The sequence below is a fragment of the Molothrus ater genome, chromosome 1 (genome assembly GCF_012460135.2).
Source record: "Molothrus ater isolate BHLD 08-10-18 breed brown headed cowbird chromosome 1, BPBGC_Mater_1.1, whole genome shotgun sequence".
Classification (NCBI taxonomy): Eukaryota; Metazoa; Chordata; class Aves; order Passeriformes; family Icteridae; genus Molothrus; species Molothrus ater.
The window spans coordinates 113652178-113675210 of NC_050478.2; the positions used below are offsets into that span (position 1 = coordinate 113652178).

At 42.2% G+C, this 23033-nt stretch overlaps 1 protein-coding gene across 3 annotated transcripts; it reads left to right on the top strand.

Moving 5' to 3' along the window:
- Positions 1-415: 415 nt before the first annotated feature.
- Positions 416-18461, top strand: RGS20 (regulator of G protein signaling 20). 3 transcript variants are annotated; one of them, XM_036401487.2, is made up of 5 exons: positions 416-502; positions 10468-10616; positions 14624-14710; positions 15622-15856; positions 17085-18461. In XM_036401487.2, exons 2-5 carry the CDS (start codon positions 10471-10473, stop codon positions 17271-17273), a joined length of 657 nt encoding a protein of 218 aa, XP_036257380.1. In that variant the 5' UTR covers positions 416-502; positions 10468-10470; the 3' UTR covers positions 17274-18461. The 3 variants fall into 3 exon arrangements, with proteins under 3 accessions (XP_036257380.1, XP_036257388.1, XP_036257373.1); XM_036401495.2 differs by lacking the exon at positions 416-502 and adding an exon at positions 825-990; XM_036401480.2 differs by lacking the exon at positions 416-502 and adding an exon at positions 1223-1815.
- The last annotated feature ends 4572 nt before the right edge of the window (positions 18462-23033 follow it).

The following is a 23033-nucleotide window of genomic DNA, read 5'->3' on the forward strand; positions in this document are numbered from 1 at the left end:
CTTAGCACTGCGGGGCTCTGCTGGCTGTGCCGGGCCCCCGTCTGCCCCCTCGGTGATGCTCATTTTGTGTTTCTCTCTTTCTCTCTCTCTCTCTTCCCGCCCCGTCCCTCCGCTCCCACACCTCCCCCGCTCGCCGCAGACTCCGAGGCCTGCCAGGGCCCTCGCCTCGCTGTCAGCTCTGCTCTCCAGCCCCTTCCTGCGGCCGCAGCTCCCTGCCCGCCGGCCTTGCCCGCGCTTCGTCTCGGCACCCCGTCGAGACGCCCCGGAGCCCCGCTTGTGTCCCGCGGGCTTGGCGGCGCTGCTGGCCGGGAGCGGGGCTCCCGCCCGCTGCCCGCTCGCCGCCCTGCTGCGGGGCCGCTGGGCTGAGCCGCCGCCGGCCCCCGCCCCGGCCCCGCCGCCGCCGCCGCCGCCCAGCCGCCTCCCCCCGGAGCGCCGGAGATGCCCGGCGTGCCACGGAGCCGCGCCGCCGCAGCCCCGCGCTGCCCCCGAGCCTCCCGGCGCCGTGAGTACCGCTCCTGGGGCCGCGTCCACCCCTTCCTCCTCCTCCTCCTCCTCCTCCTCCTCCTGCTCCCCACACCAGGGAAGCCGCTGTCCGCCCACGTGCCCTCAGCCGGCAGCGGCGTGGGAGTCTCGGGGGCGCCGGGCGAGCTCCCGCGGCAAAGCCCCGGGCGCCACAGCGGAGCCCGCTGGTCCCATCTGCCACCCCCAGCGCCCCCGGGTCCGCTGGCTCCGGCGAGGCGGCTCCTGCGGCCGCCCTGCTCCGCACCCGGTGCGCGGGCGGGAAGGGAACAGCCCCGACGGCAGCCGGGTGCCCAGCTCCGGGGACCGGGAACGCGCAGAGCGTTCACGCACTGGATCAGTCTTGGTTTCACGGGAAGACAGTGTCGGTCTGCCCGGGAGCGGCGGAGGTACTAGCAAGCCGCAGTCGTCCCGTTAACCTTTGTCCCGGCAGACGGCTGCCCGGGGGGTGGAGGCGGCGGATCATTATCGGTGAGAGAATCCCCTAAACGTGGCGATGTCCCTACGGGCGCCTCCGAGGACGGGCTGAGCGCCCAGCCCGGCGGCGCCCGGCACACGCCTTGCCCGGAGCCGCGCTGCCGCAGCCGTGTCACACCTGCCCCGCGGAGAGAGCCCGGCGGCGGCGAGCCCTGCGCCGCTGGAAAGCGGGAGGCGGCTAGGGGAGGGAAGACGTGTATCTTAACACGCAGTTACTTAAAATGCGAGCATGTTCCAGCGCCGGGTTGACAAGCCCGGCTCTCCTCTAAGGCATCTGTGAGCACAGAAGCGCCGGCACCGAGCCCCACGGCGGCACCGCCGCCTCTCCAAGCCCTTCCCACTCCCTCCCATCCGCGCACACACACGCACACACACACACAAACGCGCACACACACACTCCCCACTCACACGCTCTCACGCCGTTCTCTACGGCGTTTCCCCCTGCGGCGCCCGTCCCATGGCTTCCCCCGCGCCCTCCCCAGCCCGCCGCCGCCGTGCGGGCGCTGCTGTGTTTAATTCCGCTGCAAACCGGCCCTGAGCCGGAGCAGCCCCCGGTGTTCGCCGCGCCAGGGGCGACCCGGCGGCAGCCCACGCCGTCGGGCCGTGCCGTGCCGAGCCGGGGCGGGGAGCGCGGGCTGCCGGCCTCGCTCCCTGCGGCTCCAGCCACGGCGAGCGAACCCACCCGCGGCCGCACCGAGCCGAGCCCGCGGGGCCGGGCGCATGCGTGGGTCCGGCGAGCCGCCGCTCCCGGTCGCCCAGCCCGCCGGGACCGGAGGGGAAGCGTGGGAGGACGCCCGGCCGGGCCCCGCTGCCGACACCGTGAGTAGCGCTCGGTGCCGCTCGGCGGCAGCCGGGCACGGCATCCATCCCGAGCTCCGGGCAGGAGCGGGCTCGCCGCCGGCAGCCGCGACCCCCGTGCCGCAGCTGGAGCCGCCCCGGGTGCAGCGGGACGGGACGGGATCGGACAGGACGGGACGGGATCGGACAGGACGGGACGGGACGCGACGGGACGGTGGCCCCCGCGGCCGGGGCGGGACAGCGGCCTGTGGCCGCCCTCCCCGGGAGGAACGGCAGGGACTCGGCGCAAAAGGCGCTTCCCCCGGTCTCCCGGAGGGTCGGGAGCTGCAAGCCGGGAGCCCCCAGCGCTCGGGCTCTCACCGCCACGTCCCTCCCCAGGAGCTCCCAGCGCAGAGCTCGGGTAACACCCGTCTGACCTGGGCCCCGGGAGCGGGGTCAGGATCCCTCCCCGGGCGGGATCGCACCCCGGGCCGCGCCACCTCCCTGGCCCCAGCGCAGGTACCACCTCGGCTCGGCCCCCGCTCAGGGCCCTTCTGCCACGTCTCACGAAAATGAAGCAGCATCCGTGCAGCCCCCGCCCCACCGTGAAGGGGATCCCGCTCGGAGAGCGTCTGCTCTCGGAGCCCGGGGCTCCCGTGCCAAGTTAGAGAGAGAAGCAGCAACAGGCGAGTGTTTCCGTAGAGACACTTCCAGTGCCAGCCTGCCCCATCAAGAGAAAGAGCCCTTCCCGAGCTCTGTCATTAGGTAATGTCAGTGAGTAAGAAAAAGCAGGTAATGAAAATCGGACACAAATACAGAAAGTGAAATAAGATTATCCTTGTAGACTCCAGTAAGAACCCACAGTAATTTAATAGCGGTGTAATTTACTTTATGCAACCGTTCCATTATTTCATTTTTGCTGCTGAAAAATGTAAAATGAAAACTTTTCATATGATGCTTGTCGCTAGGATGTAATGGCAAGGAGTCTCCCTGTACCTCTGTTGCACAAACAGAATGTCAGCATCGAATCCAGTGCTCTGCAGAGCTGTGGGCTGTGGAGGTAGCTACATCACTGCTCTATTACAGGACCAGAAGCAATAAACACCAGTTTGACTAAACAGAACACCGGAATCATTATCCGGTAGGAGATTCCTAGTGGTGGTTCCTGAAATTAGGAACGTCATGTTAAAATTAGGAGTGTCTCTCTAAACTCAGAGCCAACTGAGTGTAAAACTAGCACTGTGTTTTATAAAATGCTCAAAGGTGAGAGAACAATTACTTTATTTCCTCTTTATTTTTTTTATCTACTCCTCTCATCAATACTTACTTTGATATCTTTACTCTGGGCCTCAAATACTTAATCATGGAAGCATCACCTAAGGTGTTATACACTCTCTACCCCTTGCTTAGAACAGACTGACTAGTGATGTCTGAGGACTGAGCTTAAAGTACTGGGGAGGAGTTTTCAGGCTGTAGGGTGTCTGTGTCTCTTGGAGCTCAGGTCAAATGTTGATGAAGTTGAAGCATTTAAGCAACTATCAGTACTCGGTCACTTACAGAAATTCATCCCATCTCCTTGCCACTAAGAAAACTGACAAAGGAGACAGCAAGTCTTGAAGTATTCTGGAGATCTCCTGGCATTCAGAAGTAAGAGGACTCTTAGCCAGAGGTTAATTACTCCTCACTTGCTGTTTTCAAAACTTGTCAAAGCCAGGTGAAACAAAGAAACCCAGGAAGCGTCATGGTCAAAGTGAATGTGTGCTAAGCCAAATACTGATCTTCCTTTAGCATTGAATTGACTTTGGTACTGCTCCTCCTGGCTGACGCTGCAGGCTGGCACTACAGCCGGGCTCCCCTGGCAGAGGGTTGCTATCACAGTGCCTGCGCTGCAGAGCAGCCAGATGCCAGCGTAGTACAATCCGAAGTGAATCGCGACAATCGGAATCAATAGGAAACAGTGTGTGAATCACCGCTTAATGCACTCCAGGGTGAGTCATCCCGATTCAAACCAGCTTTCAGACCAGCACAATGTCAGTCAGCTTCTCACACAGTTCGATGTGAGTCAGATCTCAGCACCGAGTACAATGTGAAATGAGTCACTGACTAACACAGCGCCATGTGCCTCCAGTACCCGGTGCGAGTTGTCAGAGCTTCTGTGTGATATGAGTCACTTCATAGTACAGTAAAACGGGCTTTTTGGAGGCCATTCATAATTAAGCACAATGCAACCAAGCGCTCAGGAGGAGATAATGGGAGTGAGCAGAGTAAACTGCTGCAGAGACCAGCTTCACTGCATAGTAGAGAGGTTTGTAAAATATTAGGAGGAGTGATTTTTTAAAATGTTATTGTTTCTTAAAACAAGCTGCATAAAAATAACTAGAAGCAGGTGCTTTCTCTGACATCAGAGCCAGCAAAAGCAGGGTTGAAGCAGTGGTAAAAATCCCAGCACTGGAGAAGTCTGTGGGGTTTTTTGCTGGTTTCTCTTCTAAGAGAACTGATCAGTCAGTGTGACTGACATACATCCACTGAGGCTGACCCCAGCTGCCACAGAAGACAAGGCAAGGGATGCTGACAGCTTGTGCTGTGCAGACTAGAAGATCCTGACACTGATTTAACTTAATTGCAGTTTGCAGTGACCTAGTTTGTGAAGGACTCAGCATGGGATGAAGTTATATCCATACTTACATTCATACTACCCCACTGTCATAGCATCCACTTAATCAGCTGGACAGAAACTACAGATTGCTATTGTTGCTTTTTCTATGGAACTGGTAAAGAATTCTTTAATGTCTTTCCCTTATTACAGGAGAAATAGTGACAGTGACCCTGCTAAATACATGTTAGAGTAACATTTTCCATGAAGTCTCTTGTGATAAAATCCAAACTAAAGAAATTCTTTATCCAGAGGAGATATAGGCATCTGTCTGAAAAACAAAAAAAGCCCCCACAAAAATCCCATTGAAGCCCCAAGTAACTTGGTTTCTAACAGAAAAGTCAGATTTTACTCAGAGAAAGACTTTAGTGCAGGAAGGTTTTACAGAGAGTGGCCTCCGTGGTGGCCAATTGGGCAGAACTGAATACCAAAGAAAGAGGAGCAGAAGACATCTAAGGCATTGGTAGAAAAATACCTGTGACAGGTGACGTGATCAAGGCACCATTTACTCTTGCTGTGTGGGTGTGATACCCTTTCAGCCATTCCTTTTGAAATGGAAAGCAATGCTTTAAGCTGGATAGATGAACTTGGCTCCTCTGAGCTGCTGCTCCTCTGGAAAAATAAATTAAGTAAAACAAGCAAAGGTACTCAGTTTCTGGACATTTGACATGAAAGTGTCCCAGAGCTGTTAGTTACAGGATAACACTTTTACTTGCAGCTTTATCCACTGAAGCCTTTAACAGGCTTGGGCACAACAGTTGTGTAATAAAAAGAGGTTTATTCCATGCGTTGCCACTCTCTTTTCTGCTAACCTCTGTCTTGCAGTCACAAACTCTCATCCATTTCAGCCACCCCACTGCAATATGCCAAATCTCCAATAATACAAGGTAACTTCCAGGAGCTCTTGCTCTTAACCTACTAAGTGGGCAAGCTGACAACTATGCCTAAAGCATGTGCATATGTGTGGGCGAGTTCATTAACATACATTAGAATTCTTTTCTGACTAAAATAGCACACTGCTTAATGCAGAAAGCCTGCTTGTCACATTTGTCAATGAAAAGGAAGAAGCATGAGCATCAAGTTTCCTGTTCATATTTCAGCTGACAGTGAACTGCCACAGGCTTCAGTGGGAGTTTGTTGCAGCCCCAAATATATCTGAATTGTTAAAAAATAGATTTAGAGATTTATTTGGAGTTTGACCCCAGTTGCAAGCCTCTTATGACATTAGTAGATAAGAACAGAATCTCTTCCAACTCACTGGTTATCATCACTGGGAGGATCCAAATTCAAAGTAGCAACTGTGAGAGCTACATAACCTCACCCAAAGCTTGCTGACACCAAGAGGTGGCTTTCATTGCTTTAGTGGAGTTTGGATCAGGCCTGAAATATTCTGAAAAGTAACTGGACTACATCTGTGCCCTCACTCCAAGTGCCTGTCAGCTAGTGATCCAGCACAGGGCTTCCCAGGCTGTGGAGTTACTGGGGAAGCTTCACACTGTGGCCATGCAAATCAGCCCCAAGAACAAGCTAAAGGCTTGCACACCTGCCTCATGGTAATGCATACAAAGAGGAAACATTAGGTCTCAGTAATTAAGTTTAAGTAATAGAATCTTTGCACTCTGAGCTGAAAAAATGTCATTATGTTTTAGCATAAAGTGGGGATAAAAGTATAAAGTTTTGTCTACAATATTCTCTGTATTCCTGGGTTTGGGGCTTTTTTAAAATTTGGTTGAGGTTTTGTTTTGGTTTTTAAATTGACATTTGTGGCTTAGATTTTAAATATTCATCCTCTGGGAATGCTATTTTCTTGGTAGCCCACCCTTCTGCTGAGAAATTAGCAAATACTATAAATGTTACAACTAAGCCAAATATCACCTGAGGTGTTTTTAACCAGGGAAATAATTTTCACTCCTGACCTTTACACTCCTTCATGTTTATAAGGTTACATGGAGAAATGCTTCATAATCTGAATGTCAGATAGGTATGCTTTGGAATTACGCAAAAGTTATGACAGACATTCTTATCTCACCACCTTAGCATTACTCTTGAGGCATACAGTGGTTTTGTCACTGTTGTCAAAAGTAGCATCTCTGCAGCTTGCCTAGATCCTTGGACTTTTTTTTAAATTACTTATTAGCATTCAATAATATGAGCACATACATTTTTATATGATTCATAGATGCTACCTAGCAGGATAAGAAGCAAGAACATGTGCCATTAATTTTCCTCTATTTTTGTTTCATTGCTCTTTAGGGACAATGTTATAATGGACTGAATTTTTTGTTATCATTATATAGAGAAGGACATCTCTTTCCTTGGGAGATCCAGAAACTCTGCACCTAGGGATCTGCAGAGATGCTACTTTAGACTGACTTGAAACAATGAACCAACTGGAGACAAGCTGATCACCTCAACACCTACTCCCTGTTTTCATTTAAGTATTTGAGTAATTGGCACTGTTCATGCAGAATTTGGATGGTTCTGTGGATTACTCCAGGCAGGACCCACTGCCTGGAAAAGTTTCTTTATGTTCCAGTGTGCTGATTAATATCCAGGGAGAAGGATATCCAGAAACTCCAAAGCTACAAAATCAACCCAATTCTGCACAGACTGCAGGTAGTCAGAGGAGACTTGTAAGTGACTAGTGACTACCTGTCCATAGTCAGAAGAAACTTCCTGCAGATGCAAAAATGATCATGCAGGATAGACTCATGTACACAGTTTAGGGAGGTAAAAGATGTTTTGTAGCTCCAGACAATCACTAGGGATGGATTATGCATGTGCTGGAGTGGTCCCAAGGCACATGAGACAGCTAAGTGTAGGATCTGAGCAGTAATGCAGGTCCCAGAGTCTCATGTGACCCAGCCAACACCACCACTATGAGGACCTGTGCAACAGAATCCCCTCTTGCCATCTAGACACTGACACTGACTGTCCCATTCAAGGATTTGATTCCTCACAGTGACTCAATATTAGCAAAATTACTAACTATTTGTGTTATACTCAGCAATTGGCTGAAACCATACCCACTCTGAGTATAAAAAGAGCATGAGATGGTAGGGGTTGAAGTCCTTTGGTTAAAGGTGTCTTACATCATTCCATCAGTAGCCTAAAAGCATTTTTGGATTCCTCAGGAAATGTGTACAGGTTAGCAGTCCATCTCCAGTTTTCTAATCCTCTGTGTTTTCTTCTCTAACCCATTTTCAAACAAGGCACATTGCTGCTCCAGATGGTGGGGACAGAGAAGGCAGACTCCAGTCTCAAAGTGCAGAGAACACCCAGTACAGAGGGTTCTCATACAATTTTTTCATTCCCACAGCACCTTCAGAGTGGTCTGGAAATCTGATGTCCCAAAGTAACAACTGTAAAATTACATGAATAGAAGACCTTTTCACTATGAGGTCTAAAAATATCCTCTCTTTTTTGCCCCAAAGGAGCCTGAAGTCTACTGAAGGCAAAATAATAACCACCTCAACTCCCACAGATCCAAAAATCAATAAAGCAATTGCTTAAATTGTTGCTAATGTAGGCTGTGCTCTAGAGGAGCAAGGAATTTTGTTAATTCCTACAAATAACATTCACTGGATTAATTGATAAATCTACTGCCCATTCTTGCGCACAGCAAAACTCAAACCAGCAACTGCCTGGCAAGGCTCATTACACAGCTCTGGTGGTTACAGCAAGAAGCAGCAAAGTGTGATGGAAAGTTTCCATGTCCTACAGTGAAATTCTGGATATATTAGAAGCATCAGAAAGATCCTACGTACATAAAATAAAGCTCTTCTGAAGTTAGGTAAACAGTGCTGAGATGGATCACTTATTGCTTGTTCTGTGTACCTGACCAGCCCGACACGGTTTTGTCCTATGGGACTTAATGCTAAGTGCACCAGAGGAGTTTCTACAACTCTGTAATAACCTGCACCACTGCTCAGCTCTCTACCTTGCCATCCTGTTACAGGGGCCCTGGATTGTATTTAGCCCAGGCCAACTCATTATTAATATGAATTAGAGATATGAATGTGTGAACATAAATTATCTCAGAAGTAAGAGTGGGTGTATTAGGCTATATAAACAGCACATGTTTGAATCCAAGTTACATTTTTCTAATCAATAATGATAGTTTACTGTCCAAAGCAGCCTGACATATTGTTAGATATATGATCCTTCCAAAAATGTTTTATATGCTATCACTCTCTAATTGAAATGTGAAAATGCTCCATTTAAAAAAGTACAGGTATCCAGAAGGAAATTAATACTTATTCATTCCATTCATGTGAATCTGCAGCTGACAGGAAGAAATCTGAATCTACAAATACATTCTACATTTCAGTGATCCTTTCACATTTCGAAACAAGAAAGGTTGGGGAGGGGCAGTTGGAAGCTATGTTATTTTTTCTGACTTTCTATTTTTGGTCATTTAGGCATTGCTTGTCAGACTGGGCCTTCAGAGTTTTAAAATGGGTTGTAGTTTCTATCTATATTGTTGTTCTTGTATTTTATTCCTCCTGCTACACAAGTGCATCTCCTGCTACCGTGTCGTGCATTTGTCTCTTGGGAGAGTGGGTGGTTCTCACAAATACAAAAACTATTAAGCTCTACAAGACAGAAATAAATTCAACATTGAAAAAACCACAGTAGCCAAAGTGTAGCAAAATGTAATGCTGCACTCTGCTAAAATAACATTCTTTCTTCTCCTGACACTTCTGTCGGGTCCATGACACCATCCATACATTCCCCCTCAAGTTAAAACAGCAGCATTTCCTAAACCTGGATGAACATTTTAGAAAGGAAAGCAACTTCTAACCCCCGAGTATTTATCTCATTAGATTTAAGTCTGATATTATAGATTAAAAAAAAGACCTCAAAAGTGGTAGCGCAGCTAATCTTAATTCCCCTACAATTGTCATGGCCTCAAAAGAAGGTTTAGCAACCTGAAACAAACCTACACACAAAGGGATCTCGTGACACAGGAGGATGACTAGCTATGTATCCAAAAAATCAAATACAAATAAGATTAAGAAAGCCATACTAATCTTTGTACAAGCTAGCATTTCATCTCTCAAAGACATCTGTCACCTACATATGGCACAACTTTCAGCATAACAGGGAGAGCACTATTAAGTGCTGTAGAGCAAATGTGAAGCTCAGAGATAGGTCAGAAATGAATAGGGACCTCAAGGGGACTTCTCATTTCATCAACAACACTTATCTGCACACTCTGCACACTCTGCAAAGTGCAGTCTCCAAGAAGGCTTCCTACAACTGTGCAAAAAACCAACCAGTACATCCACCAAAAACTGTTTCATGCCGTCTTCAGTTGGGGGGCTCAGTGAAAACCATGTAATTATTAACATCTAGTTTTGTGTTTCCTCCTCACCTTCACAGAAGCACAGAGACAAAAGTTTTTAAAAACTGTGGCAGTCAGACTTTCAATGGAGAAATGAGCATTTCAATGGAGAAAAGAGCCTTTGTAGCAAAGGTCCTTGCCCCTTTGCTACAAAGGGAACCAGCAGGTTTGAGACATCCTCAATATTCACCAAGGCCAGATTTTCAGGAGAGCTCAGGTTCTCACTCAAGCATCGTGAAGCCTGTGAGTTGGCTAATCGGGTGAAAGAAAGAAAAAAGAAAGAGAGGCCCTAACTACTTCTATTCTGTACCACTATCCTTAGGATGGCCTTGAAGTCAAAACCTCAGGAAACCCTTTTCAGCTCCTAGGCTGATACACCTCTGTGCCAAGAGCTCTGGCTCTCCAAGATCCCTCACTCGTACCTTTTGTTCTCTGAATCACACTCCCCTCTCATTGCATTCCCAGGCACGTGAAGAATTCATCAGCCCTTTGCCTTCCATCACAGCACTTAAATGAGTGAATCTTCCAAAGGATTCAACACCTTAGAACTTCCATGGGGGAAAATCAGTGATTTAGCTTTTCAGTTCCCCTGAGGCTGTGGCCTTCAGCATTTCTGGGTAAGACTTTTAAAGCAAACAAAAAAGGAAAACAGAGAGAGATGTTTCTTACTTGCACCTTCCTTTGTTGCTTGCAGCCCATGGGATCGGAGAGGACGGAGATTCGCAAACGGCAGATGGCTGCGACCCCGGAGAGCCCAGGTGCTGCACAGGCTCAGCTCAGCACAGGAAATCGAGGCTCCAATGCCTGCTGCTTTTGCTGGTGCTGCTGCTGCAGCTGCTCATGGTAACCCCTCTCATTTAAGCCTCTAAGGAACAGAATAGGAGGGAAGGGACACATAGCTCCTGCACAGGACAACATAAGCCAAAGAAAACAAATTGTATAATTCTGCAGATCTGGGACACAAAGAAATTGCTGTGCTCTACCACTAGACACAACCCTCTACTCCAGTGTAGAGGGTTGTGTCTAGTGGTAGAGCACAGCACTTCTTTCTCCTGCCATTGAAATAACAGATTTTAAAAGAAATATCTGTACAGTATCTCTATTTCTCTTTTTGTCAATGTTATGTAATGTCTGTTTTGTGCTAACCTCAGCACTGAGCTTCACCAAGGCTCCCACTAAAAACTGAAAGCAATGCCAGAATATGTCAGAGCTTTATTTTTAGATTTGGGCCTTGACAAGGAGTTAGGAGAAGGTGGAAGACTTTTTAGGTCAGAAAATGAATAAGCAGGTGCCCAGCACACTTCTTTTCCCCTGAAGGTAACTGGATCTGTTGTCATTAATTAGTATTGCAAACTCATGGCACCTGCAACTCATATGAAGATAATCATTGGGACCAGAAACTTTAAACACTGTGGGTATTTGCTGAAGTTGAGAAGCTAAGCAGAAAAAAATTCAGAAAAACCCCCACTACAAAAGTCCCACTCCTGTTAAGGAAGAGAATTTATCAATCAAAGCAAAAGAGGAGGAATCACTTGATTCCTAAATTAACAATGTGTTCACTTTCTTACCAGCCCCTCCAGATCCAAGTGATTTCATTCTAAATTGAAGTAAATCTTCCCATACTCAAAAGCCCTGTATCTGGTTAGGGCAAAATGTTACTTCATGGGTAAGAGTAGAACTTGCATTCAAGTAAACAAAAAGTCTTAAACAGCCATAGAGTTTAGCCAAAATTCTGACAGCAAGTAAATCCTTCTTAGAGATTCACTGTCTACCACATAAACACTTCAGAGCAAGCAAACCTGGCACTGAGGTGATGGTCACAAATAACCTTACAGCCTGGGCTAGGAATCTATTCCACTAATATTGTTTTCCACATAGCATCTTGTTCTCTTTGGAGAACACCATTAGAAGGCATAGAAGAGCAGACTGATAATTTCCTTGCTATTGGTACTCAGCTCATCAGAAGCCAAGACACACAACATTCTGCCCTCCCTAATGCAAATAGTGAATATTTTGCAAGGACAAAAGACTGCTTGGAGGTTTGGGGTTTTTTGTCAGATGCCAAGAACTCTGGCTCTGATCCTACCAAGCTTTTCAGCAGGTGCTTAAAGGTGAACCAAGGTAGAATTTAGAGAGACATTAACACTCTGCCTGTACAGGACACAGGACTAGTTTGTGACCTATTGCATGTATGTTAAATCATCCCACACAAATTCCAATGCCATTTCAACAGCTGTCCAGTGCAATTGCAAGTGGCTCAGTCCAGAGCTGCACTACACAAAAATGATTTTCAATTAAAGGAAAAAATAAGACACATTTATATACTACATCATAGTATATAAAATTTCCATTTTACCTTTTAAATTGTTGATAAAGTACTTTTGTTTGGTGATTCTACCTGATATTTTTCAGGATATTCATTTTCTGTGTATCTCACTATTCAAACCATTCAAAGAAAGCAATTTACTCCATAGGGTTTGTGAAAGTACCCAGATTTCATGATGCTTAAAATTCCTATTAGCATTTCAGAATCATCTGGGAAACCAATACAGGCTCAGAAACAGAGTAGCTTGTTTCAGCTTTAAAATAATTTCTGATTTTTTTTTTGAAACAATTGTTTTCTAGTAGCAAGAAATGCAAAACAAACCGTAATTAAGCTATTTATGTTCCCCATTCATAGACCATTTCCTCAAAATAGCCTAAGCTCTTGGAACAGAAAGATTATGAATAGGAATAAAAATAACAATCTCCATGAGTCATGCTGCTGAGCTGCTGAACATCCAATATTCAGCATATTCTTAATAGTAGATTTAGAATGAACTGAAATGAGTCTCTCAGCTGGATGCTTAAAGCCTGTGTTCATTCCTACAGTCAAACCCAAACCTCCAGCCTATTACTCTTCCAGATCCCAAGAGGATACAGTATTGCACTACTCTCTTTATTGTTTACTTGTACATTTCTAGGGAAAGAGCCTGCCTGTAAGTAATTTTCTGAAGCATGGCATGTTCTCTTAGGGAGGCTTTTGTTATTTCGTTGGTCTTTTTCCTTTTCTGTGCATTATCCCATAAGACTGTATTCCTTTCTATTGGATCTGTTGGTTCCCCTCAATCCAAAAATAGTTCTGACAAGAGTATCACTTCCTGTCTGTGTGTGAGAATACATATCACTTTACATATTCAAAAAATGCCAGAACCACTGGTAAAAAGGTAGTAAAGGCTTGAGACCCATATAACCTAACAGAAAAAAGAACTAGCATTGCTACTTACATTTTTCTCTTTTTTTTTTCTTTAAAGGTAAGTTGACATAGTTGATTGGTTTGAACATATGGTTCAGATATTGCTGAAAAAAGGGTTTGCACTATCTGCTCTCCATCTCAGCAATACAAAAGCTTTCCTATATCTTCAACACATGGACTGCTGTGGTAAAGAGAAAAGTAGGTGTCTGCAATTATGGACTAATGGTAGACAAAGACAGAGAAGGAGATGCCCAGTAAACATAAGGCTGCAAATAAGAGTTGGCCAAGAGTTTAGACTGCAAAACAGGCAGAAAAATCCACTGGTTTAACCAAAAATCTTCCTAGAGATAAATGAGATTCTTAGAGATAAGGCAGCAAAACTTAGAACATTAGCATGAAAGAAAGGTAAGATACAAATGAAGAAATTAAGTTTGGTATTTCCCTAGAAGTTATAGCAACTGTGTTGCCTTGTTTCAGCTGGAGGACCCATTTCATATAAATAACAGGCAATATAAAATATAAAAAACACTGGGACCTATTCTTCTTGACATATTTTAAGCAGCTTTACAGATTATATGATAGCATGTGTGTATGCATATGCATTTCTCACTAAGCTACCATAGCCTGGATGAACTGAATGTAGTCCCCACTCCCAAAAAAAAAATTCCATTTTCAAATCCAGTTTCAAAGGAAAATTAATCATCTACAACTACAAAAGAAATTTTTAATAACTAGAGCTATCTTAACTAACATTTGATGAAAGAAGCAGGAGTTCACAGCTACAGGACAACAAAAACTGTCAGCGATCACTAGTGACTACAGCAAACTTTGTTTTTGTAATGCTACAAACAAGTGTTTCCATTCAGACATACTCAAATGATATTCAGCAATGATAGATCTGCTTTTCGTGCTCCAGATCTCCCATTTTGACACATGTATTAGCAATGTGCTAAGATGCAATCAATCACCACACAATCTGGCTGTATCTACATCTGAACTCTGAAAGCGCTTACCCTTCCAAAACCACATAGAGAAGTCTTTAGCTCACTTAAATCCTGTGTCCTGCTTCTGAACTCTTGGCTTTCCTTTCATGGTATCACCATTCCAAACCAGAGTATTGGCCCTCATCACAACTGAGGAGAAAAAAAATGCAAACAAATCCAAACCCACCTACCTTGAAACCTAACTCACATAAAATCAGTGCATCAGGCCCAGCCTAAGTAAAAGCATTGCACTGAGTATACACAGTACGAAAACAAACAGAGAATATATTTGGTATGTGACAAAGGGTATGCATCCCATACACACTTGTGTGTGCATATATATATATATATATAAAATTGGACCCGACAATCCTTATGAGTCCCTTCAACTTGAGATATTTTATGGAACTATGCTCCTTCAGTAGAAAATCTGTATTATAGAATACTAAACAGCTTTCAGCTACACTCAAGTTTTATACAATTGTAAAAATAAGGTCAGAATGTAACTGTGGGTAATGTGCCTATCATTAGCTTCTGTCCTTTTAGAATTTTTTCTTTTAGTAGAGAAGGAAAAGTGTCTAGTGTATGTTCAGTCATTAAAGTTGACTGAAACTTTGTTTGCTATTTTTCAGTCTTACTGTTAGAAATCAAGAAGAAGAGAGAGCAAGGAGAACATCTCATGAACTCCAAGCAGAGGGTATTCCAAACTGTGAGGAAAGGTATGGTCTTTATTAAGTGTTCTGTCAAGCTAAAGTGAAACAAACCCAACAAGCCATACTAAGTAATTGCAATAGTTTACCTGAAATGTGAAAATAACTATTATCTACTTGTCATTTACACCCAATCTGCAAGTCACCTGTTTTTTTACCTCCTAATGAACCAAAGGTCTGATCTATAATATTTTACTTCATTTATATGCAGCATGTAAGCACATCCCCACTCCCATGACAAATTAAAACCAGCATTGTAAACTGAAATTTTACCCTTTTTCCTAAATAATTTTAAAATAATAATTTTTATAATATAATATATATAATTTTTATATAATATATATAATTTTTAAATAATTTAAAAATACACCCTGTTCCCACCCAGCAAGTATGCAATGAGCTTAACCAACAGTGCTCAGCCTAACAAAAATAATAAACCGGAGCTTAAATCCTCCCAAAAGTCAGGCAACAGTTTCTTCAGAAATGCTCAAACAGGTAAAAGCACCTGCAAAATGGTAACATACAGGTGGGTACCTTTCAAAAGGTTTGAATCATTGCTTCTTTATATGTATTTTCATTCAATTTTTAACCATAATTTAACAAGGAATATTAGGGATAGAAAAAATGTCTAGCTGTTACACGGGTACTTCTTTGTTGCAATTACTCTGAGCACTAAACTGCAATTTCTGCATCAAAGCAGAGGCAATCACCTGCATCAGAGCTTTTGATGAGCACACTTTCAAAAAACATCTTATAAATGTGTTTACACGAGTTTGCACTTGGGTGGCTGCAATGAGGAATCAGAACCCCATGAACCTCACAATTTTGTTCCATTGTGATGGCAGATGCCTCCTGCCAGCTGCAAACAGCTTGAGTAACAATCATTCGTTTCTCTCCTTTTGCTCTTCTTCCTCCTTAAGCCCTGCTCCCACTCTTGAAGAAGTAAATGCCTGGGCTCAATCATTTGATAAGTTGATGCTTACTCCAGCTGGCAGAAATGCTTTTCGTGAATTTCTGCGAACAGAATTCAGCGAGGAAAACATGCTTTTCTGGATGGCCTGTGAGGAACTAAAACAAGAATCCAACAAAAGCGTCATTGAAGAAAAAGCAAGACTAATTTATGAAGATTATATTTCTATCCTCTCTCCAAAGGAGGTATATTGCTTTCCTTAATACATTCTTTGATGTTTCTTTGCACAGTTAGTTCTAACATGTGTTTAAAGCTACAGCAATGCTTAGGGAGAATTTCCCCCCGCCCTCCACATTCCACTGCCATCAAGTAGATATTTAGGGGAAGAAGGCACCCACCATTGAAGTGAGATGGTCAAAGCTACTTTCACTGGTTGTAAGGAAGCTCTTCTTATGCTAAGCCTGGCATGCTGATGCGGAATTTTTAGTTTGAGGCACAGATATATGGCTGATCACATTATCCTTGCCCAACTCAAATTTTATTTGTTGGACAAATCAGTTCCTTTTCTCGTTGCACTCGGAAGAGGGTGTATACATTTCTCCAAAAGCACAGTAACCACAAATAAAGTGTCATTTTCAAAGACAAATTTCTCACAGAGCAGCTGACAAAATATGGCATAGAACAAACACAATTACTTCCCCAAAAATTTTCAAAACTATTTTGCTGTTAGCAAATATGTCAAGTTTCAAAGGCACCTCAGTACAGTTTTAATATAACTCTGCCAAGCAGGCTAGAATTTGACCCCTTTCAACATCCTTGCAAAATTGCAATTTAATTTTTTTTTGGTGCCAACTATACTTATGTACTTATAGAAATGCTGTTTAAATCTACCCAGTCTGTTCCTGCAATACTAATATCTCTCTACAGACACATAGGACCTGCAGAAAAAAAAAAATTACATTACTGTATGTTGTATTACTGTATGTTGTAATCATTATATAGCCCTACCTGTGGTTCACATCAACTCACTCTGCTTTTTAACAATTTGATTAAGAAACAGCTTCCCAGGTTACATTGTCCACCTTGCGTCATACTCTTACTCCAAGCTCAGTCTCTTTACAACAGCACCAACTCTCCAGGAAATGAACTGTCACAAAAAATTATAAATGCTCTCTACTACAGAGCAGGAAGTTGGTCTGGAAATAACCCACCGGTCTCAGTAATAATGGGATTGCAGATAGCCTTGTTCCAATAAGGTACCTCAGTGAGGACATTACCCACACTCAAGATATTACTCCACTCAAATTTTAACAGAATCATTTTTTGCAGAAGTTTATTTAGCAATTTTTACAGTCTTGTAGGACACCAGCTGAAATGCTTAAAAAAGATGGCTTTTTCAACCAATGAAAGAAAAATAAGACCCCACCTGTATTATTCACTATTATTTACATGACTTTCTATTTTAATACACAGGTCAGTCTGGACTCCAGAGTAAGAGAAGTTATTAACCGAAATATGCTGGAACCCTCACAACACACCTTTGATGATGCACAGCTTCAAATTTATACCTTAATGCACAGAGACTCTTACCCACGGTTTATGAACTCTGCTATTTATAAGGACTTGCTTCAGTCCTTGTCTGAAAAATCCATTGAAGCATAGAATTTTTTTCTTAAATGTATTTATTTTAAAACAAACAGGACTCTGGGCTACAGAAATCCACAGGGAATTTAGAATTAATCAGATATTTACCTGAAAATAACTCAGGCAAGTTTTACTACAGACTGAATAATTTAAATCCGCACAAAGCTCTGACACAATCAACTGAGTACAGTTTCTGATTAAATTCAGTATTACTTTGAAAAAGGAAATGAAGAGACTGAAGAAGAAACCTTGTTCAAAAAATGCAGTATTTTTTCAAACACAGCAGACAATTCAGACACAAATTTATACCTTATGTCTGAGGTACAAATACCAACTGAGGATGAAACTACAACTGATTTTTAAGTGGAGTGTTAGAATTTTCTTGAAAATGAAACCAGTTGCCCCATCCACACTGTGACCAAAGTAAAAATATTACTGTCAATACTGTGTTACTCTAGGCACTGCCATCACACCTGGCATAGGCACACTCCACTTGTTTTGGTATCTTTAATGCATACATGGTGCACTAATAGAAATTGGCATGGCAATCTCAAGTTTATGAAAGTTACTGGTTGAAATAATGCTGCTTATAAAAAGAAAACCTTTTGCTGAAGAATTGTTATTTTAGTATTAGAATCTGCTGAAAGCATTAAGTTCCCTTTGTTGATGTTCCTAAAATTAAATTATTTATTTCAGAGGAAGACAAGTCTGGGCATTCAAATTCCAAAATAAAGCACAAGAATTCTCACATATTTTTCTCTTCCCTCAGTAGGTGTTTGTAAAACCCTTCACTATTTGTTCCCAAGACGACAACAGTTTCAACCAGCTTGGGTTTGTAAATATGAAATTCTCCCATTTCCTGACAGATCTTGTAAAGTTTCCATCACAGATATATACACAATTTACTTAATAAAAGCAGGAAGATGGAACGTGTGTTCACATACAGCAACATTTCAGACTGTCCAACAGCACCAGCTCTATCCGGTTACAAACCATGTTCATTTACAGTATGCCCAAAGCATTACACTTAATTCCTGGTCATATCTCAAAATCAGTAATCACATAAAATACTAGGAAGAAAGAAAGTTGAATCCACATAAACTATCTGTAGATCTGTTACTCTAATGTCTTCTCTTTTTTAAATCACATGATTCACTTCAATTCCACTACATTAAACTCTGGAGGTTATAGTGGATTTCCACTGAATTGTATTTTTCCCTGTGTATTTATTTAAATGACCCAAATGACATGTATAGGTTAGAAAAAGATATATGGGAAACAGACACAAAAAATACCCCCAGAAAGGGGGTACCAGACAGACAGAGCTCAGTGATGTATACTGTAGCCTTTCCAAAACCTAATCTTTGCCCAATTCCAGCACTATGGAAAATACAAAATGGGAACTTTCTCTAAAAAAAATGAAACAGGGAAGAACAAAACAGAATTTAAGAGATCAGTTTAATTGTTTCCTTAATGCACTTGGCAGGTGACATGTTGTGCCCTTACTGCATTTTGAAGCACATAATGATTTGATTTTCTCAGTACATAGCACCACAGAAGAGCTGGTGCATGGTAATTTATCAATGCTATGGGCTGGTTCAAGCCAGGCTGGATGGGCAACCTGGTCTAGTGGAGAGCGTTCCTGCCAGTGGAGATGGTACTAGATTAAGGTACCTTCCAACCCAAATCATTTATGATTCTATTACCAGTTTTCATTATCTTCTTCCAACAAAACAATATTCAACATGTCAGCACAAAAAAGTAATCCAAAAAAACTAGAGAGAGCAAAGCAAAGTGCTTTTGCCTGCTGTAGCACAGTGGTGGGTGACTAAGTTAAGAGGAAACCCTTCCATGCACCACTAAAGACACAGTTCAGTTAGTGTTGACCACTGCTTACCCTATCAATGCTGCTTACCTCAGCTGAATTTCTATTTAACTCACCCAAAGCACTACCAATACCATTCAGTTTATGTAAAATATTACAATGTAAGTAGTAACTTCAACAAAACAAACTAGGTATCTTCAAAAGGCAGCACTCATGGGGAGCTTGCAGTCAAACAGATGATACTGTATTTGTTTTAATCAGAGTGGGCAGGAGTGCTCTAAACCTCTAAGTTGACAAATAAAGTTTACCTAGGTCAAATTCAGCTTGTTGGAAAGATCATATGCACGAATCAAAATAAAAAACTTCAAAGCATGTCACCTCACAAAATGGAGGATTTAATTTAAATTATCTCTCTTTCCTGCAAAGATACTTCATTAAAAGCTGGAAGACAGACTGAACAATCATAGTCCATATCAAACTATATATTCTATTATTCTGCAAGGAAATGAAGAAAAAAAGATGTAATGAAGTTATAAGGCAGAGAAAACTATACTGGTTTGGGCAGTTTTATGGTTAACACTAAATTATTAAAAAAAGAAAGTAATAATTTCTAAGTTTATTTTCCATGTGCCACAACTTCTAAGCAATGAACATTCTCTAGGCAATTTTCATTTTACTTCTGCATAACAATATTTTGACATTTGCAATGTGCATTCTTTCCTGAATTATCTTACCAAATCTTAATGCTGTGCTTTAGGCCTAAGCTTATACCCACCACCAGTAGCAGAATGCTGATCCCTAGACATCCGGAGAATATCTCCTAAAAACCCAAACAACCCACTCCCTTGAATATCTTGTTATTTTCAGGCTGGTTAATGCTGGATTTAATTGATGGCATGAAGACAAGGAGTGGGGGGAGGGGAAGATGAAAACAAAAACCCACCCACACACACCACAAATTTTTAATTACATTTCATTGCTATATACCTGCTCATAGTGCATAAACTTCTCAGGGCAAAAGAAAAGTGCACTGAAAAGGAAAAGTTTCCATAGACAAGCTGTTACATGAGTAGCAAGAGAAAATAATCATATTGACATAAGACATTATTTAATCATATAAGAAATTATCACAGAATCAATTTATCCTAGGTTGAAAATGAGCACGGTTGGTTTGCCTTGGCATTTATTGAACTGCAGGATATCATTAAGCTGTAACAACTTTCCAGTCCACTGGCATTCTTCCTTCAATGTCTGCACATCATAAAGCAGTAACTCCCACAGAACATGCACACTGTTAAAGACTGCTCTTTTCACCAGCCTGCTAAGCACTATTAAAATTGCATGGGCTCCTTCAGCCAACATATTGTGCTTTACAGTGACCTTTAAATTCCAAAGTCATTAGCACAGTACAAATGGAGAAAAAAAATATTCTGAAGGGCTCTACCATACAAAGTTAGATTAAAATTCATCACACAAGCATCATGTACTTAAGCAGTTTTGGATTACAAAGGATATCAGAAAAAAGATAAAGTGATGAGAAAGGCTATTATATCATAATGTAAAGTAATTTTAAAACAACTTTGCTGTTAGCAGTTTTTAAGAACATGTGTCTTCTGCTATAAAAGGTGTGAGTATTGTTTCAATGACATTATGAAAAATTTTTTATACTAAGGTTGTAACTAAATTAATCCCAAACTCTTTGAAATGCTAAAAGAATTCAAGAGTAGTGATGATCTAGTGAAACAGAAGCTAATATACAGCTGTATAAAATTGTGCTTAAAAGAAGTAAAACTTGTCAGGTTTGTTTCTATGAATGACTAATATTTCAAGATCCTTTTCCAGAGGCATGTGTTTGAAGGGTAATACAACCACATTTTACAGAATGAAGACTTCATGTTGATGAATTAAGTCCTGTCCAGGCTGGTAAGGGTTGTGAGTTTCAATTTAAAATTAATATATGTGATCACAAGTGGAATCCTGAACTGATAAAAACCAGGCCCTTCCTTGGGTTCACAAAAGCCAAGATCACTGGGCAGCTATTTCCCTTCTGCTTAGTGACTATCAAAAAGAACCATTCAGTACAAGACAGTTGAAAACTCATACTTTCTCCTGAATGAGATAACAGAATATATGAGCAAATGTATTATATATGAGAAAATGCCTTCCAAGAAGGATCCAGAAGTTGTGTTTTCTGAGCAGCAGGATGTTCTAGTCTTGCTTACAGAAGATCAGATCCTTAAAGAACACACACACACACACACACACACACACACACACACTTTAGAAGGAATGTGGCCTCCTCTTTCTCTCTATTAGAATTGTGTACAAGCTACCTTACACTGTAGGACAACTCTGCTCCTTCTGAGAGGATTCAAGTGTCCCTAAAGGTAATAACCAAACCTGCTATTCTTAGATGGAGAGATTGATCAGCAGTTCTGCTGCCACGTTTCAGTGCTTGAAATACCCCAGTGTACAGGGTCAGTCACAGCACAACTGCAGCCCGGTAGACAAAGCTAGCCATGGAGAAATGAGACAGCCCCAGCCCCACCTTTGCATCCTCTTTGGTACAGGAAGGCAATTTCAGACAGCTGTGAAAACTGCAGCAACTGTTGAACAGAGGTCCATCCAAAGATCAGTACTGGAAAGTTTAATTTTTTGATTTGGGTAACCAAAATAAAGCATGAATAGAACAGATGCATTTTGGAATCTAGCTGTTGCACTCCACCTTTCACTGGGCAAAAGAAACAGTTTTTTTTAATGGGGGCAGAAGGGAGAAGGATGAAGGCTGTTGCTCAGGTATCATCAGGTGAAATCACATTTTATTTCAACTCCTACTTGGATATACCTGCATCACAGAAAGTGCTACCACAGTTCTGGTTCTTTTAATATAGTCCAGATATAATCTGGTGACTACAGAAAGATAATTACTACACTTTCTCAAAAGATATTTCTTCTAAGTGTCGCAATCAGACACAAAGATTAAAGGACACACAGTGTGAGGAAGGTTATGCAAACCAACCACTGCCTGCCCTGTATAGGTATGCTGTGAACATAGGTGAAATTTAGGTCTACTTGGAATCCAATGTGAAATTTAGGTCTACATGGAATCCAATTTGCTGTCATTTTAAACACAATTCTTTGGACTTGTTCTTTTAGAGGAAACAAAGTGTAAAACAAACTTTTACCAAACAAAGTGTAAACATCTTTAATTGGTTTGTTGTCCTCAAGAACTTGAAATTTGAAAAAAAAAAAATTACATATTTTAGTAAACTCTCAGGAAGCAATGCTGCCAATGGACTTACATACAGGTTAAAAATTAACCCATGCTGCTAGTAGAAAAAAATATTTTCTAAAAGACATTAGCATAAGGTGAGTTAAAATGTTTATATATAAAAATCTATTCAAGAACCTTTAAATGCTAAGCAATTTTCTGCATAAAAAATAGTCTGTAACAAAACTTCTTCTATTTTAATAATTTTTACCCTTCAGCAGAAAAGCCACACTTCCTTGCATAAGCTGACTGGAAAAGATTGCTGTATCAAGTATTAACCAAACAGTTCTTGTCTCCCAAAGTTCAAGTGTCATCATACTATTTCCAACTCATTTGTTACGGTTGCCACTATCACACAAAAAACATTCAACATAGAAAACCTTGGTGTTCCTTTACATTCAAGGAATTTATTTTCCAGAGCTGTGCATACTCTTCCCATCCCCTCATGAATAATTTATACAGTGCCAAAAAAGACCTCCTCAGCCCCAAACTCTAACAAATTAAGTGATATAAAATTAGATTTAATGAATTTAATCTCTTCTAAAGATGTTGACATGTTTTTCCTTGAAAACACATTTGCAAATATTTCTAAACATGCACTGCTAAAAAGCAAACTCTAAAAATGCAGCATTTATATAATTTCTCATATGGAAAAGATCATAATTTTAATAACTTATTCCCA